Raw genomic sequence first — 22,307 nt, forward strand, 5'->3', positions numbered from 1 at the left:
GTAGATACAAGTCTAAAACTATCAAAACCTCAGACATCTTAGCCAAAAAAAGAGTAATCAAATCAGTTATTCCAGGGCACTTTAACCAACTAAGTATTTCCCAGTACAATTGATTGCGTATCAGAAATCAGCATACAACTTCTTCTCACCAATGCTGGTATAATAATTGAGCACCTATTTAGCTATAATACCCAACAAACAGTTAGCAGAAAAGTTTGTTAAAAACCAAAAAACTCCACTGCTTCAATTATTAATTGAGAAAGCTTCCCTCTAGTTGAGGTCTTTCAAGGAAGATCTATCAAAAACACAGGGAAAGTTAAAACCCCCAACTGCCATACTGAAGAAGCCTTTCAGGCCTTCTTACTCCATCAAAGTCAAACAAGGGGGTACAATTCTTTTTCCTTTGCAGTTTATCTTTAAAGAAGTTGTGTAACGCTTTCAATGGGGGTTAGGCAGTGAAACAAAAACAGCCAGCCTCAATCCAACTCTTTCTATTCAATAAGTTAATCGGAGTGGAGAAGGCTTTGTATTGATTTGTCATTACTATTACATGAAAGATAACTCTTAAGTGCTAGTCAAATCCCATCACTGGGAGAATGCAACCCCTTAAATGACAAAGGCTGAACTCTTGTTTCACTTGATACTGCAGACACACTCCAAGTACAATAGACCAGGTCTACACTATAAACTTACTAGTATAGTAATGTCATTTGGGGTATGATTTTTATGACTTATAGCAACAAAAGCCCTAATGAAGGTGTAGTTAGTACCCCAGCATAAAAGTGCTTGTGCCAGTATAGCTTATTTCACTCAGGGAATGAGTTTAAGCTGCAGGTACAGCCGGCAAACCTTTTCTAGGTTAGCACCTGCCTTAGATCTGCACGCAGCAAGAGGAACTGCAGGAGCCCAGTCCTCAAGTAATCAAAAAGAAAAATCAGATGAAGTTCACATACCCCCTCCAGCAAAGTCACAGGGGGAGCAACATGCAACATTTGGAGTATTACATTTGTGTGGATCAAAGCTAACTAACTATCTAGTAGCTCATGCTAATATTTCATATAGTTCACCATTAGCATCACAGCAGCCGGAGCATATCCTGTGAAAACGCCACATCAGTTTTCAGTTTGCTCTTTATTCAAGCTGATTTAATCCTTAGTTTCCTATTTCAACAAATCTACAGAGTATTCACATTTAGTAATCACACATTTACTATTTGGTGCAGTCTTTATAGGAAGTCAGTACTGTCAGGAAATTAAACCTTCAGATGGGTGCAGTTTCCCTGCATCATTGTCATGGTGTATGCTGACCTACACTCTACACAGTGTAAACAGTCACAATGCTTCCCATTACTAGCAGTGGGATACATGCCCAGTAAACTCCTAGCACCTAATGTGTTAGAGATTTAAAGAGCCAATACTTACTTCTTGGCAAGTTGATGTAGCAGAAACAAGTGTCCATGTAACTGCCAACCATCTGCATGGAAATAGTGAGGAACCAGTTTTTGATTTACTGATTAAATACTCAAGGCTCAACTACTGCACAGTGCTTGCTCAGAATCCTAGTATACAGCAAAATTGTAAATGGCGGAATATGACATAGCTATTTACAGAGTGGTAACTATTTCCAAGCTGCCTGGTCAGAAAGGACTATGAAAGCATCCTTCGTTTAAGAGAAATAAAAGCCTTGGACAGTGACAACCAATAGCATATCTGAACTACAGCATATGTGAGGATAGCATTTTATTTGTTTTTGGATGAGGACCTCAACTGCATAAACACACACAGCCACTGTTGTGGAAAGGAAAGGGAAGTTAGGTTAAATATCTACCAAGTCCTGTTATTAGCAGTTTGCCATGAACTGCTAGTGCCTCTGGGTACAGCTTTTATGGGATGCTCCTGTGAACTCCAGCTGCAGCAACAGCAGTTCCAGTCAAGTAGCTAGTGTAACTCAATATATTGCTGTTACATAATAGGTGTATCATGGAACATTTAGGATGGCCATCATGGCTAGGCTAGAAACTCAGTTAAGAACTTCCCTTTGGGATTTCCACAGATTTACAATGTGCTGAATTAAATATAGTTTCTACATCCCTTGCACAGCTAACATTAGAAGTTGGTTATGGACTTCATATCATTGCTTCTCCAAGTAAAATCCATTAGATCTTTGTGCATGGTATGTACATATAAATGCAACCATGGCCTTTTAAATAGGCAGTTTGACAATTCTATTGGGATTCTTGTTATACATTCTCACCAGACCATTCTCTCCTTATTTTTCTGAAAATGTCAATGGAAAGAGACTATAGACCAGAAAAACCAAGAGGATTTTTCAGTGGGAGTTTCCCCAGTATGAAGGGCAGCAATGCTCTACTGCCTATTACCAGAGAATATGGGCTGCAATAAAATGGGAAATTACAAGAGGGGAACGGAGTCTCAAAATAGAAAGCTGCCTTCCCCTTTAAGGGATGCGACAGCACTAGGATCTAAGTCCACACAGCAGCCTCCAAGTTAACATTGTTTCACCTCTAAGGTGTCTCTGGTCTTTGTATAGTCTTGCCCTCAAGTGTGTGTTTTGTTTTTTAGGACAGGGTTGAGAGGGCAGAGGAAGACAAGGCTTGCGGTCTCCTGTTAATAAACAGGACAAGCTGTCACTTTTGGGCCACCCAGAGGAACACAACAGGAGGAGAAACTGAAGTAACAGCAAACAAGGGATACCTACACCAGCAAGTTTACTGAATGGTTCTGATTTCCTGTTTAACAAGAGGAGAAATATCCACTGCTGTTTGACTGGAAGGCAGCAAGCCTTGAGTGATTTTTTTAAAAAGCTGTACAATCTCCTGAACATACAAGATTTCCTTACCACTTAGATCACGGGTCTCAAACTCAATTTACCTTAGGGCCAGTGCAAGTCCTCAAATCCTCCCAGAGGGCCAATGTCACTCATGCCGCCCAGAACCCGCCCCCCAAAAACTCCATCCCCCACCTGCCTAAGGCTTTGGGACGGAGTTTGGGTCGGGGAGGAGGTCTGGGGTTGGGGATTGGGGTGCAGGCTCTGGGAGGGAATTTGGGGGCAGGATGGGGTATGTGGGGAGGGAGTGCAGGTCTGGGAGGGGGTCGAGGGTGCGATGCTTACCTGGGGCTCCAAGGCGGGGCAGGCTGGGCGGCCTCCGCGCACTTCTGCCCCCAGGCACCGCCCCAGCAGCGTCCCATTGGCCGCAGGGGTGCTCAGGGCGGGGGCAGCACATGGAGGCACAGCCCTGCCCCGCCCCTGGGCTGCAGGGAGGGGCTGGCATCCACTGGAGCAAGCGAGCAAGCACACGCCGCTATGCTGCTGGGGCCCCTGAGGGGGAGCGCCCGGGGGCAGCAGGTGGGACCCAAGGGAGAGACCCGTCCCCAAAACTGCTGGAGCCCCGCAGGACACATTGGGGAGGCTCGTGGGCCACCGGGAGTTTGAGACTTAGATCCTGACTTAGATCCTTGCCAAAGAGTCCCATTTTATTTGTATAGGGTACAAATGAAGGCTTCAGACAGAATTTGGGCTCTAGTGAGTTGCACTTCCATTCAACATTGGAAGTTTTCACTTAATTTTAAGTTTCAAGTATTTGCACTTTAAGTCAGCATATTTTTACTGGGGAGCGGGGGGGTGGGGAGAAGAGAACATGCTGCAACTAGCATAGCTGTCTTGTGTTCCTTTGGATCTTGTAAGCAGAGTGAAATTTATAAAAAAATTGTTAGAGCTCTTCAGGAGAGCAAGATTGTTAGCTTGTTGTATGGGCCTGCTCAGAACCAGAGCACAGTATGAGAAAAGGTACATGTACACTCAAACACAGCACCCTGAAGGGTTCTACCCCCAGCTTTTGTATGGCATCAAGTTACAGCTGAAGAACTCTACCACTTGTAGTACAATACTGGCAATGTAAAAATTAAACAACTTTTAAGGTAGACCTCCAAGGAAATTAGCTGGGAAGAGGGCTACTGAGGATCTATCAACCTACTACAGTGGCAGTGATAGACAAAATCCACAAACTGGTTTCTAAGTCAGCTGTTCAAAGATAATCAATTATGTTCTCTTCCCACCCCTCACTTTTGAGCTCCCAATAGATTGGAGACAGAATATTGATGTAGAATTCCTGATGAAAAAATACTTTGATATATGCTCATTACAGGTTTTGCCTTTTGGTGACAGCAAGCAATTGTTAGATGTGCACATAAATCAGTGCTATTCAGCAGTAATACTAGTGATAGTTTAGATTCTTCTGAAAGTCAGAATATGTTCACAATACAGTTAATATGTTTTTGCTGATTCTTAAGTGGGCAGGTTTGAATTCTGCAAGACTATAGCACACTCCAAGATATTACTAAAGCATGAATCTCAGAACAAACTGCTGCCAGTGACATTTGCTTTTAATTATACTTTGAAGAGTTGCAAGTAAGCAATGCTAAACCCTAAGCAGATTCTAATTTACATGCCTTGCTCAGTGCATGAGTACTAATCATGTGCAGATGTATTTACACGATTATATGCACATACGAGTCTTTTGGGAGACAGTTGAAAAGTTCTAATACCTTCCAATCAGATTCCAAGCACCAGACAGCCAGTTGTGTTGCTCTCTGGACAACAAGATATTCAAGAACTCATTACTTGCTACATGCACTCCTCACACCATTTCTAAAGAGTTGAGGATGTCTGCTTCATTCCCTTAAGGGGAAATCTGTAGGTAAAGAGTACATGCCTGCTCCAATTTAGACTCTCTGAAGCAGATATACATTATCCCTAGTTTTGATACATTCCTAGAAGCATCAACTAAGTTGCATTAAAAGGAAAGTTTTAGGGAACATCTTACTCTGCCTCATTATCAGACACAAGATATACTGGGCCTATAAAATAAAAAAAAGATGGCACCTCACAAAAATTGCATTTATATTAGATCCTCCTAACAGGGCTTTGAGTAATGAAGTGGTATGTAAGAAAGTTACAGCATGGGAGGCATGGTCAGAGTATAACAGTGAGGGTGGAGTGCACTTGCAACATCTTAGCATCATACAGTGCTGAATGCAAAAGAGCGAAGTCTAATAATTTTGAACTTTAACATTTGGGTTTACTCCCAAACATCTGCAAGACATTTGAGACACAAATGCAACCAGTTATTCAGCCTTTTGAAAGTTAGGGACCCATGTTTTTGGTGGGGTTTTTTTTCTTGTGTTTTGTTTTAAAAGAATAGTTGTTACTTCCATACTCTGGAGGACTCAGTAAAATGCTCTTTAAATGACAATCAGCACTAGTCAGCCAAGAGCAACTCTAGGCACTCCCTCCCCTTCATCTCACTTGGAGCTTGGGCAGCAAGAAAGTCAGGACAAAAACTCTGGTTTCCCACATGATGGTACATGGAGCAGCTACCACCTAGCCAATACAAGAGAGGCCCGATGAAGCTGATATTTCAAGAGCCCTGATCATGGCCATGGTTCAATGCCTTGAACCCCTCAGTGGAATAGTTTTTCATGAGGGCAGCCTACCTCCCATTCAGCCATATTTATCTCACCTTGCAAGATACTATAAAACCCTCCACTTCATGGAGAAAAAGGTTAAAGGTGGAGTAGGGGGTGACATAAAATAGATATAGTTGAGGCCAAGTTAGATAAGATGACAAAGAATGCAAGAATGTGTATGTAGAATATGAAAAGATTTCCTACTCTGAAACACTTGAGACTCATTAACCACATCAGACCAATGCTTACAATGGAGTAAAGCTAGCTCTAGCTTCCTCTAGCACTTGTCTCCTTGGCTAAGAGAAGCTATCCTACTATGGTTTGAAAAAGGAAATAATCTATCTTCAGTGAAGGGAAGTGACATACTTTCTGTGTTAAGTCTATAACCATCAGCACAGAACTAGGATTTTCCCCTAAGGTATACTTGGAAACTGTTAGTCTTTTACATGTCAGTGACCTACAGCATAAACAGGTCAGAATACCATGATCTCAAATCTAGTGTTCAGTGGACTGTCTCATGGTTCAGCTTCTTATTTACATCAGTGATCCTGTCAGGACCACTGCCAAAAGGAATGCATGTACCAAGTGTTCTACTATGAGGAACAGGAGAGGCCCACCTAGAACCAAAGTCAGTTTCCAAGCAAGGAGCACAGCCAGGGAAACCTCCCCAAAAGGTCTTTTTGCAGAAAGCAGAGCTCACACTCCATACCTTGGAGTGACCTTTGCACTAAATAATTTGAGACACTGAAAGCAAGCTGAGTCCAGCTTTTAAATTGCAAGCCACAATGGCAGTAGGAACTTTCATTTGGTTGTAACTTTGTTTGACATGAGTCAAAGTTCACTGTCCCCCTTCAGCAACACTTTTTAAAACATGTTTTAGGGTAAAGGTGGTTTAACAAACATGGACAGAATAGAAGTTTCATATGAAAAAACAGGATTTCTGGCCTCTGAACCACTCCCCATAGGGTAGGTCCACACTACCCTCCCGATTCGGCGGGTAGAGATCGATCTTCTGGGATCGATTTATCACATCTCATCTGGACGCGATAAATCGATCCCAGAAGCGCTCCCCCGTCGACTGCGGAACTCCTGCTCGCTGAGAGGAGGAAGCGCTGTCGACAGGGGAGCTTGCCTGCGCCGCGTGGACCCGCAGTAAGTAAACTTAGTTCGATCTAGGAAACGTCGACTTCAGCTACGCTATTCTCGTAGCTGAAGTTGCGTTTCCTAGATCGATCCCCCGCCCCAGTGTGGACCAGCCCATAGTGTCTGCAACCAAGACACTGCAACATTATGCTAGTGCATTATAAAAGGAAAAGCAGCTAGTCTGTTTTCACTGTCTATTTTCATGAGCAAAACAGAGTAAGCAAACAGCAACTGGAGAAGTCATCTCAGCCTGAAATTTTTATGTTGTAATAATTTAAGAAAGCATTAGCAACAAATAAGTGTTTGCTTGTTTTGGGTGTATTGTTTTTAGCTCAATACCCTTTAAGATGGCATCACTAACTTAATCATTTAGAGAAGTAGTCCCTACAAATGCAACATGCAATTTTCATAAGACATTCCAAAGTCAATCAGCTTGCTTCAAACAGTTAATGTATTGTTCAAAAAGAATCATGCATGCAAGTGACCTCTCATTAAAATGTATGAAGATTCCACTCTGAGAAAAGCCCATTGCGTAAGCAGGATGGCATGCAGCACATGAAATTTTAGGTCTTGAGCATAGGACACTGGACTTGAAGTTTAGTTCTGTAGAAAGTAACTTTCGCTTCAGAGAAACTTTAAAGCTTTCTGAATCAAGGATTTAACCACATCCTTTAGTGGGCATGACAACAAGAACTGGCCTCTTGCATCAGAATGGCATATATTGGACCCCAAGTCACCAGTTAGTTTGAGACTCCTCCCTCTAAGCCAGCTGAAGTCAGGATCACTGCAGAGATAGCAGCCTGCCTTTTATTTTTTTAGGCAAGTACTCAAGTAGAATTGCTCTGAAGCAACTTTTGGTAACAGAACTGCTTGGAAGTCCAGTCCACTCTTCCTATTCCCTCTTCTGCTTCCTCCCTCACCAGTAAAGTGACACATTTAAAAAGCACAGGCTAAAAGTCATTTTGAAAAGCTGTTTTCTTTGCCTATGGTTTCAGTGGTAGCCGTGTTAGTCTGTATCAGCAAAAAAAAAAAAAAAAAAAAAAAAAACCACAAGGAGTCCTTGTTAATTGCTTTATCTCATTAGATTGCCTTAACACTGGGTAAAGCAACCCACATCCTTTCATGTATTTATACCTGCTCCTGTATCTTTTACTTCATACATCTGATAAAGTGGGTTCTAGCCCACAAAAGCTTATGCCCAAATAAATGTGTTAGCCTCTAAGGTGTCACAAGGACTCCTTGTTTTCTTTGCCTATGTTACCCACACGGTTTCTGATTATTACAATCTAAAATTAATTCTTCAACATTTATATTTTTTACTCAGTTGGGAGGATGAAGACAGCATAATGTTTCAGTTTTATCTAGTTAATTTCACTTCTGGATCTCATATTCTCCTACCACGTTGCAGAGTTTGCAAACGCTGCAGGGGAATGTTTAGAGACTATTTCCATGGGAACTTTAGTTTCACAGTAACAATCCTGCCTATGTCTGGTTCTGAGTTGTTAGGTTTTAGTTTTAAATAACTCACTGAAGCAGGTAGATGAGGGCAATATAAAGAGAAGAACCATCCAAACCATCTATAGGCTTAGCTGAGGTTATAAAGTATGTCAAATTGAGGGTATGAAAATCATATTCTATATCCCACATTTGTAAAGGTCAAGCTCTTGTCTAAGAAATATACGAAAACATATACAGTCATATAAGAAAACATATTGATAGATTCCTGACAAGAGGAATTTAGAGGCTTGCAGTGCTCAGTGCATAGCCATGATTAGTACATACCAATGAAAAGTTTTACGAGGGCTTTTAATAAGGCTCAAATAAAATTAGGACCTCAGAAGACAAAATGCTACCCAAAAAGAGGCCAAAGGTTCATCATGTATTGTAATTAGACTTGTGATATTAAAGTGATCCTGGAACACCACAGGTGGCACAACAAAATCGTTAAACTGGTTACAGACAGCCCCCCAACCTGAAGCAAATACGCACCAGCAACTACACACCACACAACAAAAACACTAAACCAGGAACCAATCCCTGCAACAAACCCCGTTGCCAACTCTGTCTGCATATCTATTCAAGGGACACCATCATAGGACCTAACCGCATCAGCCACACCATCAGGGGCTTGTTCACCTGCACATCTACCAATGTGATATATGCCATCATGTGCCAGCAATGCCCCTCTGCCATGTACATTGGCCAAACCAGACAGTCTCTATGCAAAAGACTAAATGGACACAAATCAGACATCAGGAATTATAACATTCAAAAACCAGTAGGAGAACACTTCAATCTCTCTGGACACTCAATAACAGACTTAAAAGTGGCAATTCTTCAACAAAAGAACTTCAAAAACAGATTCCAACAAGAAACTGCAGAACTGGAATTAATTTGCAAACTGGACACCATCAAATTAGGCCTGAATAAAGACTGGGAGTGGATGGGTCACTACAAAAACTAATTTCCCTCTGCTGATACTCACACCTTCTTGTCAACTGTTTGAAATGGGACACCTTGATTACGTTGGCCTCATTAGCACTACAAAAGTGATTTTTCCTCCCTTGGTATTCACCCCTTCTTGTCAACTGTTGAGAATAAGCCACTTCCACATTAATTGAATTGGCTCATTAGCACTGGTCCCCCACTTGGTAAGGCAACTCCCATCTTTCATTGTGCTGTGTATTTATACCTGCCTACTGTATTTTCCACTCCATGCATCTGATGAAGTGGGTTTTAGCCCACGAAAGCTTATTCCCAAAAGGATAAAAGAGACATCCACAATTTGGAGCCAGCTAATATGTGAAGATGTTCAGAGGAAACATCATCCCTTTTACGTTTCAGTATCACATTGAACAAGCTATTGCTCTGGTTTATCTTCACAAAATGTGAATGATCATCAGTAGGACTCTAAAAGTTTGCCTGACAACTGTAACCCAAAGACAAAGCCTGCAAGTCAGGGTGAAAGATACCCATGTCACCAAATCTCTTGAAGTTTAAAGGAATACGCCTGTTTGAAAATGTATTACAATTAAATACAGTACTTAATTAGCTCTAACAGCCTTTTAAAGGAGTAGCTCCATTTTTCACTGCATCTCCAAGAGCTGAACATTTCACTGGAAACTTTACCTTAGCCCTATGCTCATCAGAGTGTCCTACTAGGGTGTACAACTAAACCATTCATGTAAAAAAAGCAAAGCCATACAACCCAGCTGTTGGGAATCACATCAGGATTGACCTTGGAGACTACAGGTGAAATCCTGCTTTATTGAAGTCAATGGAAGTTAAGTTATGGAGCCAGGGTTTCACCACTTTTCTTTTGTAGCCTTCAGCTAATCAGTGTGAGAATTTTATAGCCTTCCAACCCCTTTTGGCAGGAAGACGACATTTTCTAATCCCTACCACCAATGGAAACACTTAGTTCTTGCGAGAAGTTTGTGCAAGGCATGTCTGCTACTTTACCACTCCCCCGTGGCCTCCATTTTTGGGTACTAACCCCCAATGAATATCAAATCCTGCATCTTTACCTTGCTCAGATCTTGCCAAAGCCACAACAGACTGAAACTGGCAACAGTGAAACTGATAAGAGTGAAGTCAACAGCAATGGATTCCCAATAACAGTTAAGAACATAAGAATGGTCCTACTGAGTCAGAGCAATGGTCTATCTAGCCTAGTTTCCTGTCTTCTGAAAACAGTGGCCAGTGCCAGATGCTTCAGAGGGAAAGAGATCCATCCATCCCCTGTCATTCAGTCCCAGCTTTTAGCAGTCAGAGATTTAGGAACACCCAAAGCATGGGATTGCATCCCTGACCCTCTTGGCTAATAGCCAATCTAATTTTTTCTTAACCCAGTAATACTTTTTAGCCTTCACAACATCCTCTGGCAACGAGTTCCACACGTTGACTCTGCATTGTGAGAAGGAGTACTTTCTAATGTTTGTTTTAAGCTTGCTGCCTACTAATTTCATTGGGTGACCCCTGGTTGCCATGTTATATGGATGGGTAAATTCCTTATTCACTTTCTCCACAACATTCATGATTTTATAGACATCTCTTTTCTAAGCTAAATAGTCCCAGTCTTTTTAATCTCTCCTCATATGGCAGCTATTCCATACCCCTAATAATTTCTGATGCCATTCTCTGTACTTTTTCCTATTCTAATATACCTTTTTTGAGATGGGATGACCAGAGCTGCATGTATAATGCATATATTGTGATATTTTCTGTGTTATCTATCCCTTTCCTAATGGGTTCCTAACATTCTGTTAGCATTTTGCCTGCTGATACACATTGAGCAACTAATACCAGTCATTTTATATTCTGCTGTTTCAACTTGGGAGAAACAAAGGAGCGAACTTTACAACTATGGGAGGTTTTTGGTTTTAAATTGAGATCTGATTGTATAGAATTTGACAGCTGTTCATGAAAGCTTCCTACAGGCCATTATGCAACAGGGTTATCTGTTGTTAGAAAGCTCTAGGGAAAAACAAATACATACACGCACCCCAGGACCACAAAGTCCCTTACTACATCCTCCAAGGACAAGAAAGAACTCCTTCCATTGTGAGGATTTTGGTTTTTTGATTTTGAGTTCAAAGTCAAGAAGCTAAAATGAATGAGGCTCAACTCTATATTCACACACAAGCTTTACACTCATGTAACTTCTTAGAAATAAGAAATAAATAGAAATACTCCCAATTTACCCCAAGTGAGAACTAATCTTTACAAACAGGATACTTTAATCTAACACTGAAACGTTTTGAAGATAAAAGTTAAAAGTGACAGTTTGTCCTTGGACGCTTCAACGGGAAATTTTAGATGTTTACGTAAACAAAGTTAATTTGTACGGCAATCTCAAAGATTAAAATCAAGCAATACCTCACTTTAAACACAGAATGTGTTCTTCACCATGTGAATCATAGTATGAACTTTAGCCAACTTTTAAAAAAGAAAGCCAGGTCAAGACAAATACCACCACTAAAAAGACAGCTTAAAGTGACAAACTGCAGAACTGTTATTTTCAACTCTTATTAAAACAGGAACAAGACTGTTAAGGAGCCTAGATAATAGTAATCACTTTTTTAAATGCTTTACAATACTTTCCTGATAGCATATGCTAACAAACTACAAGTTTCACATTTGTTCCTAAATTCATTAAGTGTTAATCTATTCTTAAACAAAAATTGTTTATTCAGAGCAGGCTACCAACACTGCTTCAATCTGCCCCTCTGTTGGTCAAATAATCAGGCAATACATAACCAAGACAGCTCCATCTGCCAGTTAAAAGTGGGGATGAAACAGTTAGACATCTGTCATGTTATTTCAGGGTAACACGCAAAGACAAAGCGGCAATATCATTTTTAATACAAACCAAGCAATTTCACTCACATTGATTTGCTCTTATTGTAGAGCACAGAAAGTATAAGTAGTGTCATTTTAATAATAAAAAGGGTTGCAACCTAAGATGTCCCCGTACTGATTAATGTACAATGTGGAACATTCAAAGCTGAAATGAAAATACTCTATGTACCTCAATATGTTTATTCACCTATAATGTACACAGAAGATGGTTTCTCTTGACCAAGAGAAGTCTCCTAACACAGTGCCATCTTTCCTGCGTACTCAGGCCTCACATTTGTCTCTGAAGCTTCCTCTTGCCACATATTTGCCTATTACCACCCCAGTAATGTTGTTTGATTCTCCCAAGCAAGCCTTCACCTCCTCACACTTTGACCCGTCTTCAAGTCCCACTCCTCAGGACTCCTGCACACATAGCCCACTAATGCAAAGCAGCACCACCTTGTCACCCCCTCCAGACAGTTTCAGTGTCTCCTTCATTTCAAAAACCTTAATTTTAAAGAGAAGCTACAAGTTCTTGCCACCAAGCCACTCCTGAATATTTTTTCCCTGTTCTTCCATCACTGTCTCTTTCCACCATCTCACCAGCAATGAACTTTCCATCTATAGCTCTTGCCACCAAGAATAGCCCAACTGAAATTTTCCTCTTCATCAAAGCTTCAGCACTCCCTCTTTTTGCCCTATGACAATTCACTCTCTCTTTACATAACTCTGCCTCACTAACTTGTACCAGAATATTCAGTCTGGTATAATTTAACAATAAAATGTGTTGAAATAGTTTCTATTAAAGGCTATTACAGAGGCTGAAGTTTCATTCTAGGGAGAAGTGGATCGTTTTGTATACTTTGGATTAAACTAATTTGACAAGCTAAAGTCAGCATACATGTGCTTAATTTTTTCTGGATAGCCCTGTTTTTCAAGAATGAAGCCCAAGAAAAAAGTGAGGCAATTTGTTCTAACCATCAGATACAGTACACTCTGGATGACTTTTTGCCACATGTTGATATCATCTTGGATAAGGAACCCAGAGAATAAGAATAAGCTTTCTAACTCTAAATAAAATGGATCCCATTCTGCTCGCCAGCACTACTCAAACAGCAAGCTAGAGAATTGCAGACTATCAGACTGTCATTCAATACTGTGCACAAGTAAATTATGTAATAGGACTGTATGTACACTTTAGGGCCCAGACTTTAGAATCAGTAATTGATAGGACCAGCAAAGTACAGATTCTATATTTTGGATAAATTATCTTTTATCAGGTTTAACAGGAATTTAAGTTCTTTTATATTGGCTTGTTGGGCTGAGCAAACTGGCTCAATTTATTTGATTGAGTTTTACTTCCCTTTTAGTTCTGTATGAAAGCAAGAGTTTCCAATCAAGGAAGCAGTAGTGACAAGTCCATGTTAGCAATAAGTTTCTCCTGCAGGAAAAAGTTTTAAGATGTGAAGAGTGGAGCCCTACTAACGATTAGAGTAATTGAGGAAAAGGGACCTCTTTCTAAGAGGGAGAAAGACAAAAAGGTAGTTAAGTAAAGAGACAGCATGAACACAATTGTAGTCAGGGGGAGAAAGGGGGGGGGCAAGAAATCAGGGGGACTAGTTGCAAGCATCCAGGCAAACACCTGTATTCAGCATGAAGTATATTCCCCTCCTCCCGCCCCATCACCAATGTGGGCAGGGGAAAGAGAAAGGAATCCATAAAACCAAGGGTTGAGCACATCAACAGAGCACCGTGAGTCTTGAAAGGCCCACACAAGGACACAAGCATATCATTTCAGTGGTGATTTAATTATACAATTGGTAGAAATGAAATTAACGGATTACCACATTCCCCACCTTCTTCTCAGCTACTAAAAAAAAAAAAAAAAAAAAAAATCAGACTGGATAACTTCCAATGCTGTGGTGACTGAAATTGCTAAGTGACAATGCAAGTCGTGATTGGGAAACAGTAGGAGCAACCAGAGAAATGTCTTGCAACAGCACAAGGCAGGCCTAAGCTGCTATGACACAGAGAAGGCAGAATTCCATAGCTAGGAATGGATCTGAGGCCGAAAAGGAAAATTTAAAGAGTAACACAATGCAGTCAAAACCAAAAACCCACACACAAACACCTCACCAACCCCTCTTCCACCCACCCCCACACAAATGGGGCCTAGCATAAGGCTAATTCATACAGTAAAAAGACAAGATATGTCAGTTCTCAAAAATTAAGCCAGCTCCAGCTCAGTACTTGAATAGAGACTAAGTAAGGGTATGTCTACACTCAAAGCAGGAGGGGTGTGTGTGTGTGTGTGAGATTCCCAGCTTGCAGGCATGCACTCAGGGCAGATAGCCCCTCCCACCAATTAGGCTATAGCAGCTACATTCTGATGAGAACTAGCGCAAGTATGTCTCCTTGAGCTGGGACTCACACCCGCAGCTCAAAGTGTAGACATATCCCATTTCTCCTAAAGGTGCCACCAAGTAGTATTAGATGGTGCTCCAAATTATGGTAGATTCCATGTACAACAGGATGCTAGGGGGACACCATGTTGTTGGAGACACCATCTTCTGGTGGTCACGTGAAGCCAGTATTCTGACACCTTCAATTCCTGTAGCTAGATTTTACCCAATTTACTCCCATTTAGATACAGCATTGTGTTGTTCCACCCTTGAAATAGCTGCATTTTAATCATGGGAGAAATAATTCAATTTATTATACACTGCACTCAAGAGCCTTCAGGAAGGACAACACTACATGTATGATGTGTTATTTAGCATTGTAAAACTGATTAAGTTAGATCAGACAGCAAGCTTTTAAGAAGATACCATCCATTTAAGTAGAAGTCTGGACATTGTTCTCAACCAGTGGTGGGCAACCTACGACCCATCATGGTAAGCTGCTGGCGGGCCGCCAGACCGTTTGTTTACATTTGCACAGTTGCCCATAGCTCCCAATGGCCATGGCTCGCAATTCCCGGCCAATGAGAACTGCGGGAAGCGGTGGCCAGGCCCACGCTGCTTCCCCGCAGCTCCTATTGGCTGAGAATGGCGAACCGCAGCCATTGGGAGCTGTGGGCAGCTGTACAAACATAAACAAACAGTCTGGCAGCCCGCCAGCGGCTTACCCTGACGGGCTGCATGTGGCCTGCAGGTTGCCCACCACTGTTCTAAACAAACAAACAAGCAAAAACCACACGGCATACACCCACACGTTAGAACACTGACCTACAACTGAGAATAGAGAATACTCCATTTTGTGCAGTCTTTCTGTTTGGGCATTTGTCAGCACTTTGCATACAGTCAGTTTCCCCTAGAGTAACTCAGTTTCCCTCTGTGAGGTCTTCCATAAACCAACAGGGGAGGAAACACAATTACAAAATATTGGAAAATGTGATTGTAAAAGCCCAATCAATTGGGGAGTCGGGGCAGATCTTAAAACTACCAGTAACTCTGTCAAATTGATGAGACTTAAAGTTAGTATCCTTTTAAAACACAAAATAAAAAACAGGGAGGGAAGGAAGAGTGAAAACAAAAAAGTAACACATTAAGCTAAGGTAGGCAATATAGAGAAAAGTAGCGTCATATATACAAAGTATCTTTAAAATCCAAAGCAGACCAATGAAATTGCACTTGAGTTTTAAGGAACTAAGCAGAAGGTCATGAAGTATAACCAGGAAAGAGGGGTGTGTGTGTGTGTGTGTGTGTGTGTGTGTGTGTGTGTGTGTGTGTGTGTGTGTGTGTGTGTGTGTGTGTGTGTGTGTGTGTGTGTGTGTGTGTGTGTGTGTGTGTGTGTGTGTGTGTGTGTGTGTGTGTGTGTGTGAGAGAGAGAGAGAGAGAGAGAGAGAGAGAGAGAATCTGAATGCAGCTCAATTTACTTTATCCAGTTCTTTCTGTAACTATAAACACAGAAATATGTTCAGTGTCTAACCTGTGCATGGGTTTTTTGGAGGTGGGTATGCTGCTTGTTAATAACATTTCTATGACCAAAACTTCTTATTCAACTGAATACACAATGAAAAAACCTTCAGAAAAGCCAGTAATCAAACTGTTATTGGTAAACAGAATTGTTGAGATTACATTCTGAAGATGGCTGCAGAAGAAACAAGGAATTTTTTCCCTTCCTCACAAAGAATTTAAAAAATATCTAACCTTTGTGCTTTGTTTTAACCTCCCTCCCCCTTTATTTAAAAAAAGCCTAGACATGTCATAGCATCAAGTCTAGTCTTCCATGGAGAATTCTTGGGACTCTGATGTGGACTATCTGCTCTCAGTCCTTAACTGAAAGGGTAGAGTTTTAATCTTTAAAAGAGACATCTTTTCTCCCAAATGGTAGTTAATTAGTCCTAACTCAAAAATATCATTCAGGCTACTTCCTATCTTAGTCAGAATTCACTTCCTCCATAGCCAGCATCTCATAACACCAGCAGTACATCAAGTCTACAGGATAACAAAACATGAATCATTAGAGTAGAAAACATTTCAGGTCTTCTTTACTCACAAAACACAAGGAGCACAAACCTTGTTTCTCCACTCCAGATCACCTTTACTTGTCTCCATAAAATAAGAAGTTTTAATCTTTCAGATGAGCATGGATTTCATCGTGCCAAGCACTAGCAATGTGCATAAAGATTTAGTCTTCAGTTGTAAAGATATTATGCACATCTTTGCTTTCATCATGCAAGTAGCATCAACAGACTACTTAATAAAGTTAAGCATGAATTTAAGCGTTTGGAGGATTGGGACATAAGCCTAATATTTCAGTAACAACACATTTACATCTAATACAGTAAAGGTCTTATAAAAATTCTCTTTGCTCAATTTAAAACTGACAGTCAATGTGAAAATGTTTAACATAATAGTCTGTTGTATTAGATAATTAAGTCATGCATAGAGCTCAGTAGTTTTTAGGACACTACTGTTGCAAAAGTATCTGTGCTTTAAAAAAAAAAAAAAGAAGAAGATACTGCCTTGAGAAGTCTTATTACATAAAAAACAGTAACTTTAATCACAAGAAAAGCCACTCCAAATCTCAGGAACTCAATATACACATTCATATGTACTCCACTTTTATGGAACTAAAGTCTAAGACAATTATTAATATTACCCATAACTAATAAAATCAACTCACCTTCAACTATGACTACTAATTGCTACCATTGTTTACTCTCTCTAATCAAGTAGTTTTTTGTTTTTTTTAATACAACTTGAGCAATACCCAGTTTAAGCAGTTTGAGTCTTCTTCCATTCCCTGATAACTTGCATATGCACATCACAAAGAATTTAGCAAGCAACAGGAAAACAGTTATGAGGACAACTCCTGAACAGCCTAGAAAAGGCCTCCCCCAAATCCATTAGTGTCATGTTCTGGATTTTGTTTTAAGTTCAGTCTTGGGTCAATATTTTAAAGAGCATTTCTAAAACATCCTAACCCATTAAAGTGATTTCCATTACTGGGAGAGCAAGATGGTCCGGGGAGTTTGTACAACTGTCAACAGTTGGCCATTTCTCAAGTCACATGAAAACATTTTACATTCAAAACTGGATGATCTGATTGAAGAAAGAGTTAGGACTGTAAGTGTCAGAGAAACTGCTTTGAGGAAAAAAAGGTGTAGCTATTTAGAATCATAGAATATCAGGGTTGGAAGGGACCTCAGGAGGTCATCTAGTCCAACCCCCTGCTCAAAGCAGGACCAATTCCCAGACAGATTTTTACCCCAGTTCCCTAAATTGCCCCCTCAAGGATTGAACTCACAACCCTGGGTTCAGCAGGCCAATGCTCAAACCACTTGTTTTCCTGCAAGACTGAACTATGATAGTTTATATTTATCCATTATGGTCTCCACTGTACACGCCATTTAGAGAGCCCAGAATTTGTCCTGAGAATTTAACTCCTTTGGGTAAGGGGTCTTTTTGTTCTGTGTTTGTGCAGCACCTAGCACAATGGAGTCCTGATCAATGACTGGGGCTCCTAGGTCTTATTTTCCTGACTTAACAACGAAGCAAGCAAAGTTCAATGTTTTGAGCAGACTGCCAGTCACTGCTACAAGGTTTGGGCTGAGAGCTCAGCAAAGGGCACCTCCCTAATGACTTGTCAAGTTGCTAAACAAGAGGGAAATGCACACAGCGATCTCGAAGCCGCAGCCGGAGATGAGCAAGGCAGCCCGCGGTAATGCACTTCGCCAGAGATAATGCGAACCGCAGCCTAGAGCCTGCTCCGAGGAGCCAAGAAAAGGGGACTAGGGAGGGGGAGAAGTTTCACTCCCTCTTGCCTCCTGCCGACGGGCAGAGCGCCCCGCGGCCACAGCCAGGCGGGCTTGCGGGATGCCGTGGAGAGGGGACGGCCCGACCAGAAGGCTCCACGGGGCCAGAGGATGTGCCCCGGGCTGGCATATCTCCCCCGACCCCCTGAGGGCAGAAGGACCCGGCTTCCCCCGCACTTGACTGGCTCCGAGCAAGGCGGAGACCCACCTCACGGGCACTCGCTCGCTCCAGGACAGCTATAGCCGACGGCCGGGCCAGCACGAACCCGCCCGTCCCCGCGCGGAAACAGCGCCAAGAGGGAAACCCCAGGCCGCTTCCCCTCCCACTCGACTCTCTCTGCCCAGCCCCCACAGCGGTAACGGGGGCAGACGGCATTGGGGCAACCAACCGCGCTCCCCCGTCTCTCCGGTTCCCCCGCCACCCTGCGAAGCCCCTCACCAGAAGGAAGAGGACAACGGTGAAGTGTGGCAGCCCCGTCCCAGCTCTCCTCGCTCGGGCTCCTCTCCCCAGCCCAGCCCCTCACGATAGGTGATCGGGGGGTGCCGAGGCAGCCTGTGCCCCTTTCCCCTCTCAGCTCCCCCGGCCCGGCTCCTCGGGAAGTGATCGGGGGGGTTCCGGGGCAGCCCGTGGCTCCGTTTCCCGCCCAGCCCCTCACCGATGGTGGAGATGAAGGTGGTGTTGAAGGCGTCCTCGCTGAAGCGGAACAGCAGGCAGGTCTTGCCCACGCCCGAGTCGCCGATCAACAGCAGCTTGAAAAGATAGTCGTAGGTCTTCGCCATCTTCGCTCAGCCAAGGCTCTGGTTTACCGGGAGCTAGGGAGGAGGAAACTCCACCGCCACTCCCCGCCCACAACACTGACGCGCCAAAGCCGACATCCAATCACGCCCGGCAACGCCCCGAGGCTCATCACTACGCGCCGGAAGTGCGCACGGGGCTGATGGGCTATGTAGTCTCCCGAGCAAAGGCCACCCCAGACTCATTTCCGGAACGCGGGACAGCGGCTCTTATGCTGGAGCAAGAGGCCTGGGGCTGCTCGGGCAGCGGCTCTGGGGCGGACAGGGCCGTGTAGTGCGAAAACTCGCTCAATTTACGGGGAGGAGAGTAGGCACTGCTGCAATGAGGAGCCTTGCGGCCAAGGGTGTTGGGGCAAGGCCCCGGTGATGTAAGGAGCCTAGGTGTGCTGAACTGAGTGGCTCTGGGGTGGGGAAAGCCCCCTGCAATTTAATATCGCCTAACTCATTAACTGAATTAGTTCTAATGAATGTTACCTAGTTGCCAAAGGACCTTGCCTAAAGATCAGTTTGAAACACCTAGACTCTCTGTCTCCTTCCCCCACAGAGGCTGTCACTGCCGGGCCACTCCACTGCCATCAGGGGAAATGTTAGAAATGGTGAACATGGGGATTTCTGCCCTGCTCCAACCGCATCTGCCCTTCATTTGAGTGTAATGTTTCCAACACATCGAATAATTTTATGTCAGTGGCATTAGCCGTGGTGAACGTTCATGGTTTGGTAGCTGTGAAGACACAAGCTATCCTTCTCTTTTCAGAATACGTGTAGTAGCATAGATTGTGGTGGTGGTCCTGTGCTGCAAACGTGTCTGTGGAACCACCTAAAAAATGGAGAGTTCAGTCTCCATGACCATTCAAGCCTTAATCTCCCTACTAGATTTTCCTGGTAATATGGATCCCTTAGCACTAGACTCAGGACAGGGATCAGCAATACATTTCACATTGACACAAAACATCTGTGAGGTGGTAGTGACTTTCAGTTACTACCAAGCTTATTTTTAACTAATGGATCTTTGAATACCATGTGACGGAGCACTGCAAACAGATGTGTCCATTTCATCATATGAAAGGCTTTCTTTGCATCCAGTGGCAGAAGTGAGCCAACTGCAGACTTTGTGGTTTGGGTAAATACATTTAGATACCTACACTTACTTATAAAACCCATGGCTTCCTTTTATAAAGCGTATTTGGTTTGGGCATGAAAAATTACATCCATACAGACTCTCCTAGCAATTCTGCATCCGTTATCTAATTTTATTTTTATAACACAGTCATCACTCTGGTATCTGAGCACCTGAATATCTGCTATGTACCTAGAGTTCCTATGCATACAAACATTACACTGGCTGCTTGTAAACCCTACATTGCACAACAATACTGTATTAAATAGCTGTGGATATATTTGTGTATAGCAATGTTTCACCAACGGCCTGTATATAAACTTTAAAAGGTACTGCACCAGATATTTGTTTTTATCTGTATATAACAATCCTCCACAAAAATTGTTTTTAAGGTGATGCAAAGGTTTCAGGCACATATCAGTGTTTTGGATGTGTATTACCTTTCATAAACATTAAAATTTAGAAAAAAATTAGAAACCCAGGAAATGCAGAGTAGAAGTTTTACTTCTGAGCTGAGGCATCCCATAGAGATACCAACATGTACAGTATCAAAAATGCGCACCAAGAACATGAGGTTTATCAGTTCTTTCAATACCTATATATCCCTGATACTACTGGTAAGCATGATGACTTGTCAACATACTAACCTTTGTTCTTTTTATGTAAGTGCTCTGATTACACTTCCCAGGGATATGAGGTTTGTACATGGAGACACAAGAACTCAGGGTTTAATGACACTTGGATAATTGGCTGCCACCTGGGATCATACGGCTTCATCCTGTGAGGTACTAGAGTCAATTTTGCATCCACAATTTCTGCCACTTGGAAATCTAAATATCTAAATTAAATTTGTGGACATAATCAGGTATTTAGATGTTCAAGTGATAGAAGCTATACCCACAAATAAATAAGGACATAATACTTCAGTTATATGCACATAAAATTTTGCGGTGCAAAAAGAGATCTGGTGAAAGCTGATTTAATTTTGGCAGTAAATGTTTCATTTAGCCACCTTAAATGGTGATATATCCGTGTAAAATGAGATAAGAATTGTCTTTTAAGTACTGTTAATATGTCAGTATCTTCTTCTTTCATTTGCTACCTGTAATGTTCTGGAGTGAGTCAGCATCATTATGCACTTCTACAGTGTCCTTCACAGGATGTCACAGGGTTCTATCAAAATAAACAAAACTATAAAAACAACTGATAGTAATAGGAAAGAACTACTGCTTTAATTTAGTTTCAAAAGCTGTAACAAAGTGAGCCCTATGAACAGAAAGAGAGAGTTGTACAATTGTAAATCATTGGGACAGATTGTTCTCTCCCACGGGACATCCTACAGGAAATGGTTTTGGGACAGTTTGCTCCAAATTATTCAGTTAAGGATTGCCCCTTAACTGGAGGGGAAGAGTCTGGCCTTAAAGACCCTGGTTTCCCTTCCAATCCCCTATGAGCTCTCCCTCACTTTCCTGTAACTATGGCTCCAGTGGTGCCCTGCTGACAAAGCAGTGGTGCCTGGTACCCTTCTTAAAGGATATTCTGCTCAATAGTTAATCTGTACTAACCTCTGAGTAGGCCTTCCATAGTACTGGTGGAGGTTGTGGAGATGATGTGCAACCATGACCCCTCATCGCATACAGATTCTCAAGTCCTTTGCGGGGAGAAGACGGGTTCCAGAAATGTGGGGGAGAGGATGGGGAAAACCCTCCCTAACAGATAGTCTAGGGCCAATCTGTGTGACAAGTGTCCCAACTGCACCAAGATTACAGGGCTAGGACCTGGCCCATAGTTGCTAAAGGTCCTTTCTCACAGATGTACATTAGGACAAGCTATGTTACCTGCTGATTTTGAACTAAGTAAAGAACTTGAGATGCATGGGGTTCAGTCATACATAGATAGCCAACATACATCATATGCATCAAACATCATAATCACTCTGAAATTAAACCATAATTTCATGAGGGAACCAACGTAGGGGTCTTAAAACAGGGCCAAAGCATTCTATTAATTGGCCTCCTACAAGAATATGGATCGCTGCATTTGGACAAAATATAATTAGGAGCTGCCCCAAACAATGAAATACATTAATAAGACGTCTTGAAGAAACAAATGCAATCAGCATAATTCCAAACCTTTCTTGTTAAATAAAGGTTTAAGCATGGTA

At 42.2% G+C, this 22,307-nt stretch overlaps 1 protein-coding gene across 1 annotated transcript in view; it reads right to left on the reverse strand.

Annotated features, from left to right (window-relative positions):
• The window catches only part of RAB8B (RAB8B, member RAS oncogene family), a 40,276-nt gene extending 21,229 nt beyond the window's left edge, over positions 1-19,047 (reverse strand). Inside the window, exon 1 of the mRNA XM_065411831.1 lies at positions 18,888-19,047. Within this exon, the coding sequence (XP_065267903.1) occupies positions 18,888-19,011 (124 nt within the window). The 5' untranslated portion in view covers positions 19,012-19,047. The remainder of the gene's footprint in view (positions 1-18,887) is intronic.
• Between the last annotated feature and the right edge of the window lie 3,260 nt (positions 19,048-22,307).

This window comes from Emys orbicularis, chromosome 10 (genome assembly GCF_028017835.1).
Source record: "Emys orbicularis isolate rEmyOrb1 chromosome 10, rEmyOrb1.hap1, whole genome shotgun sequence".
NCBI lineage: Eukaryota > Metazoa > Chordata > Testudines > Emydidae > Emys > Emys orbicularis.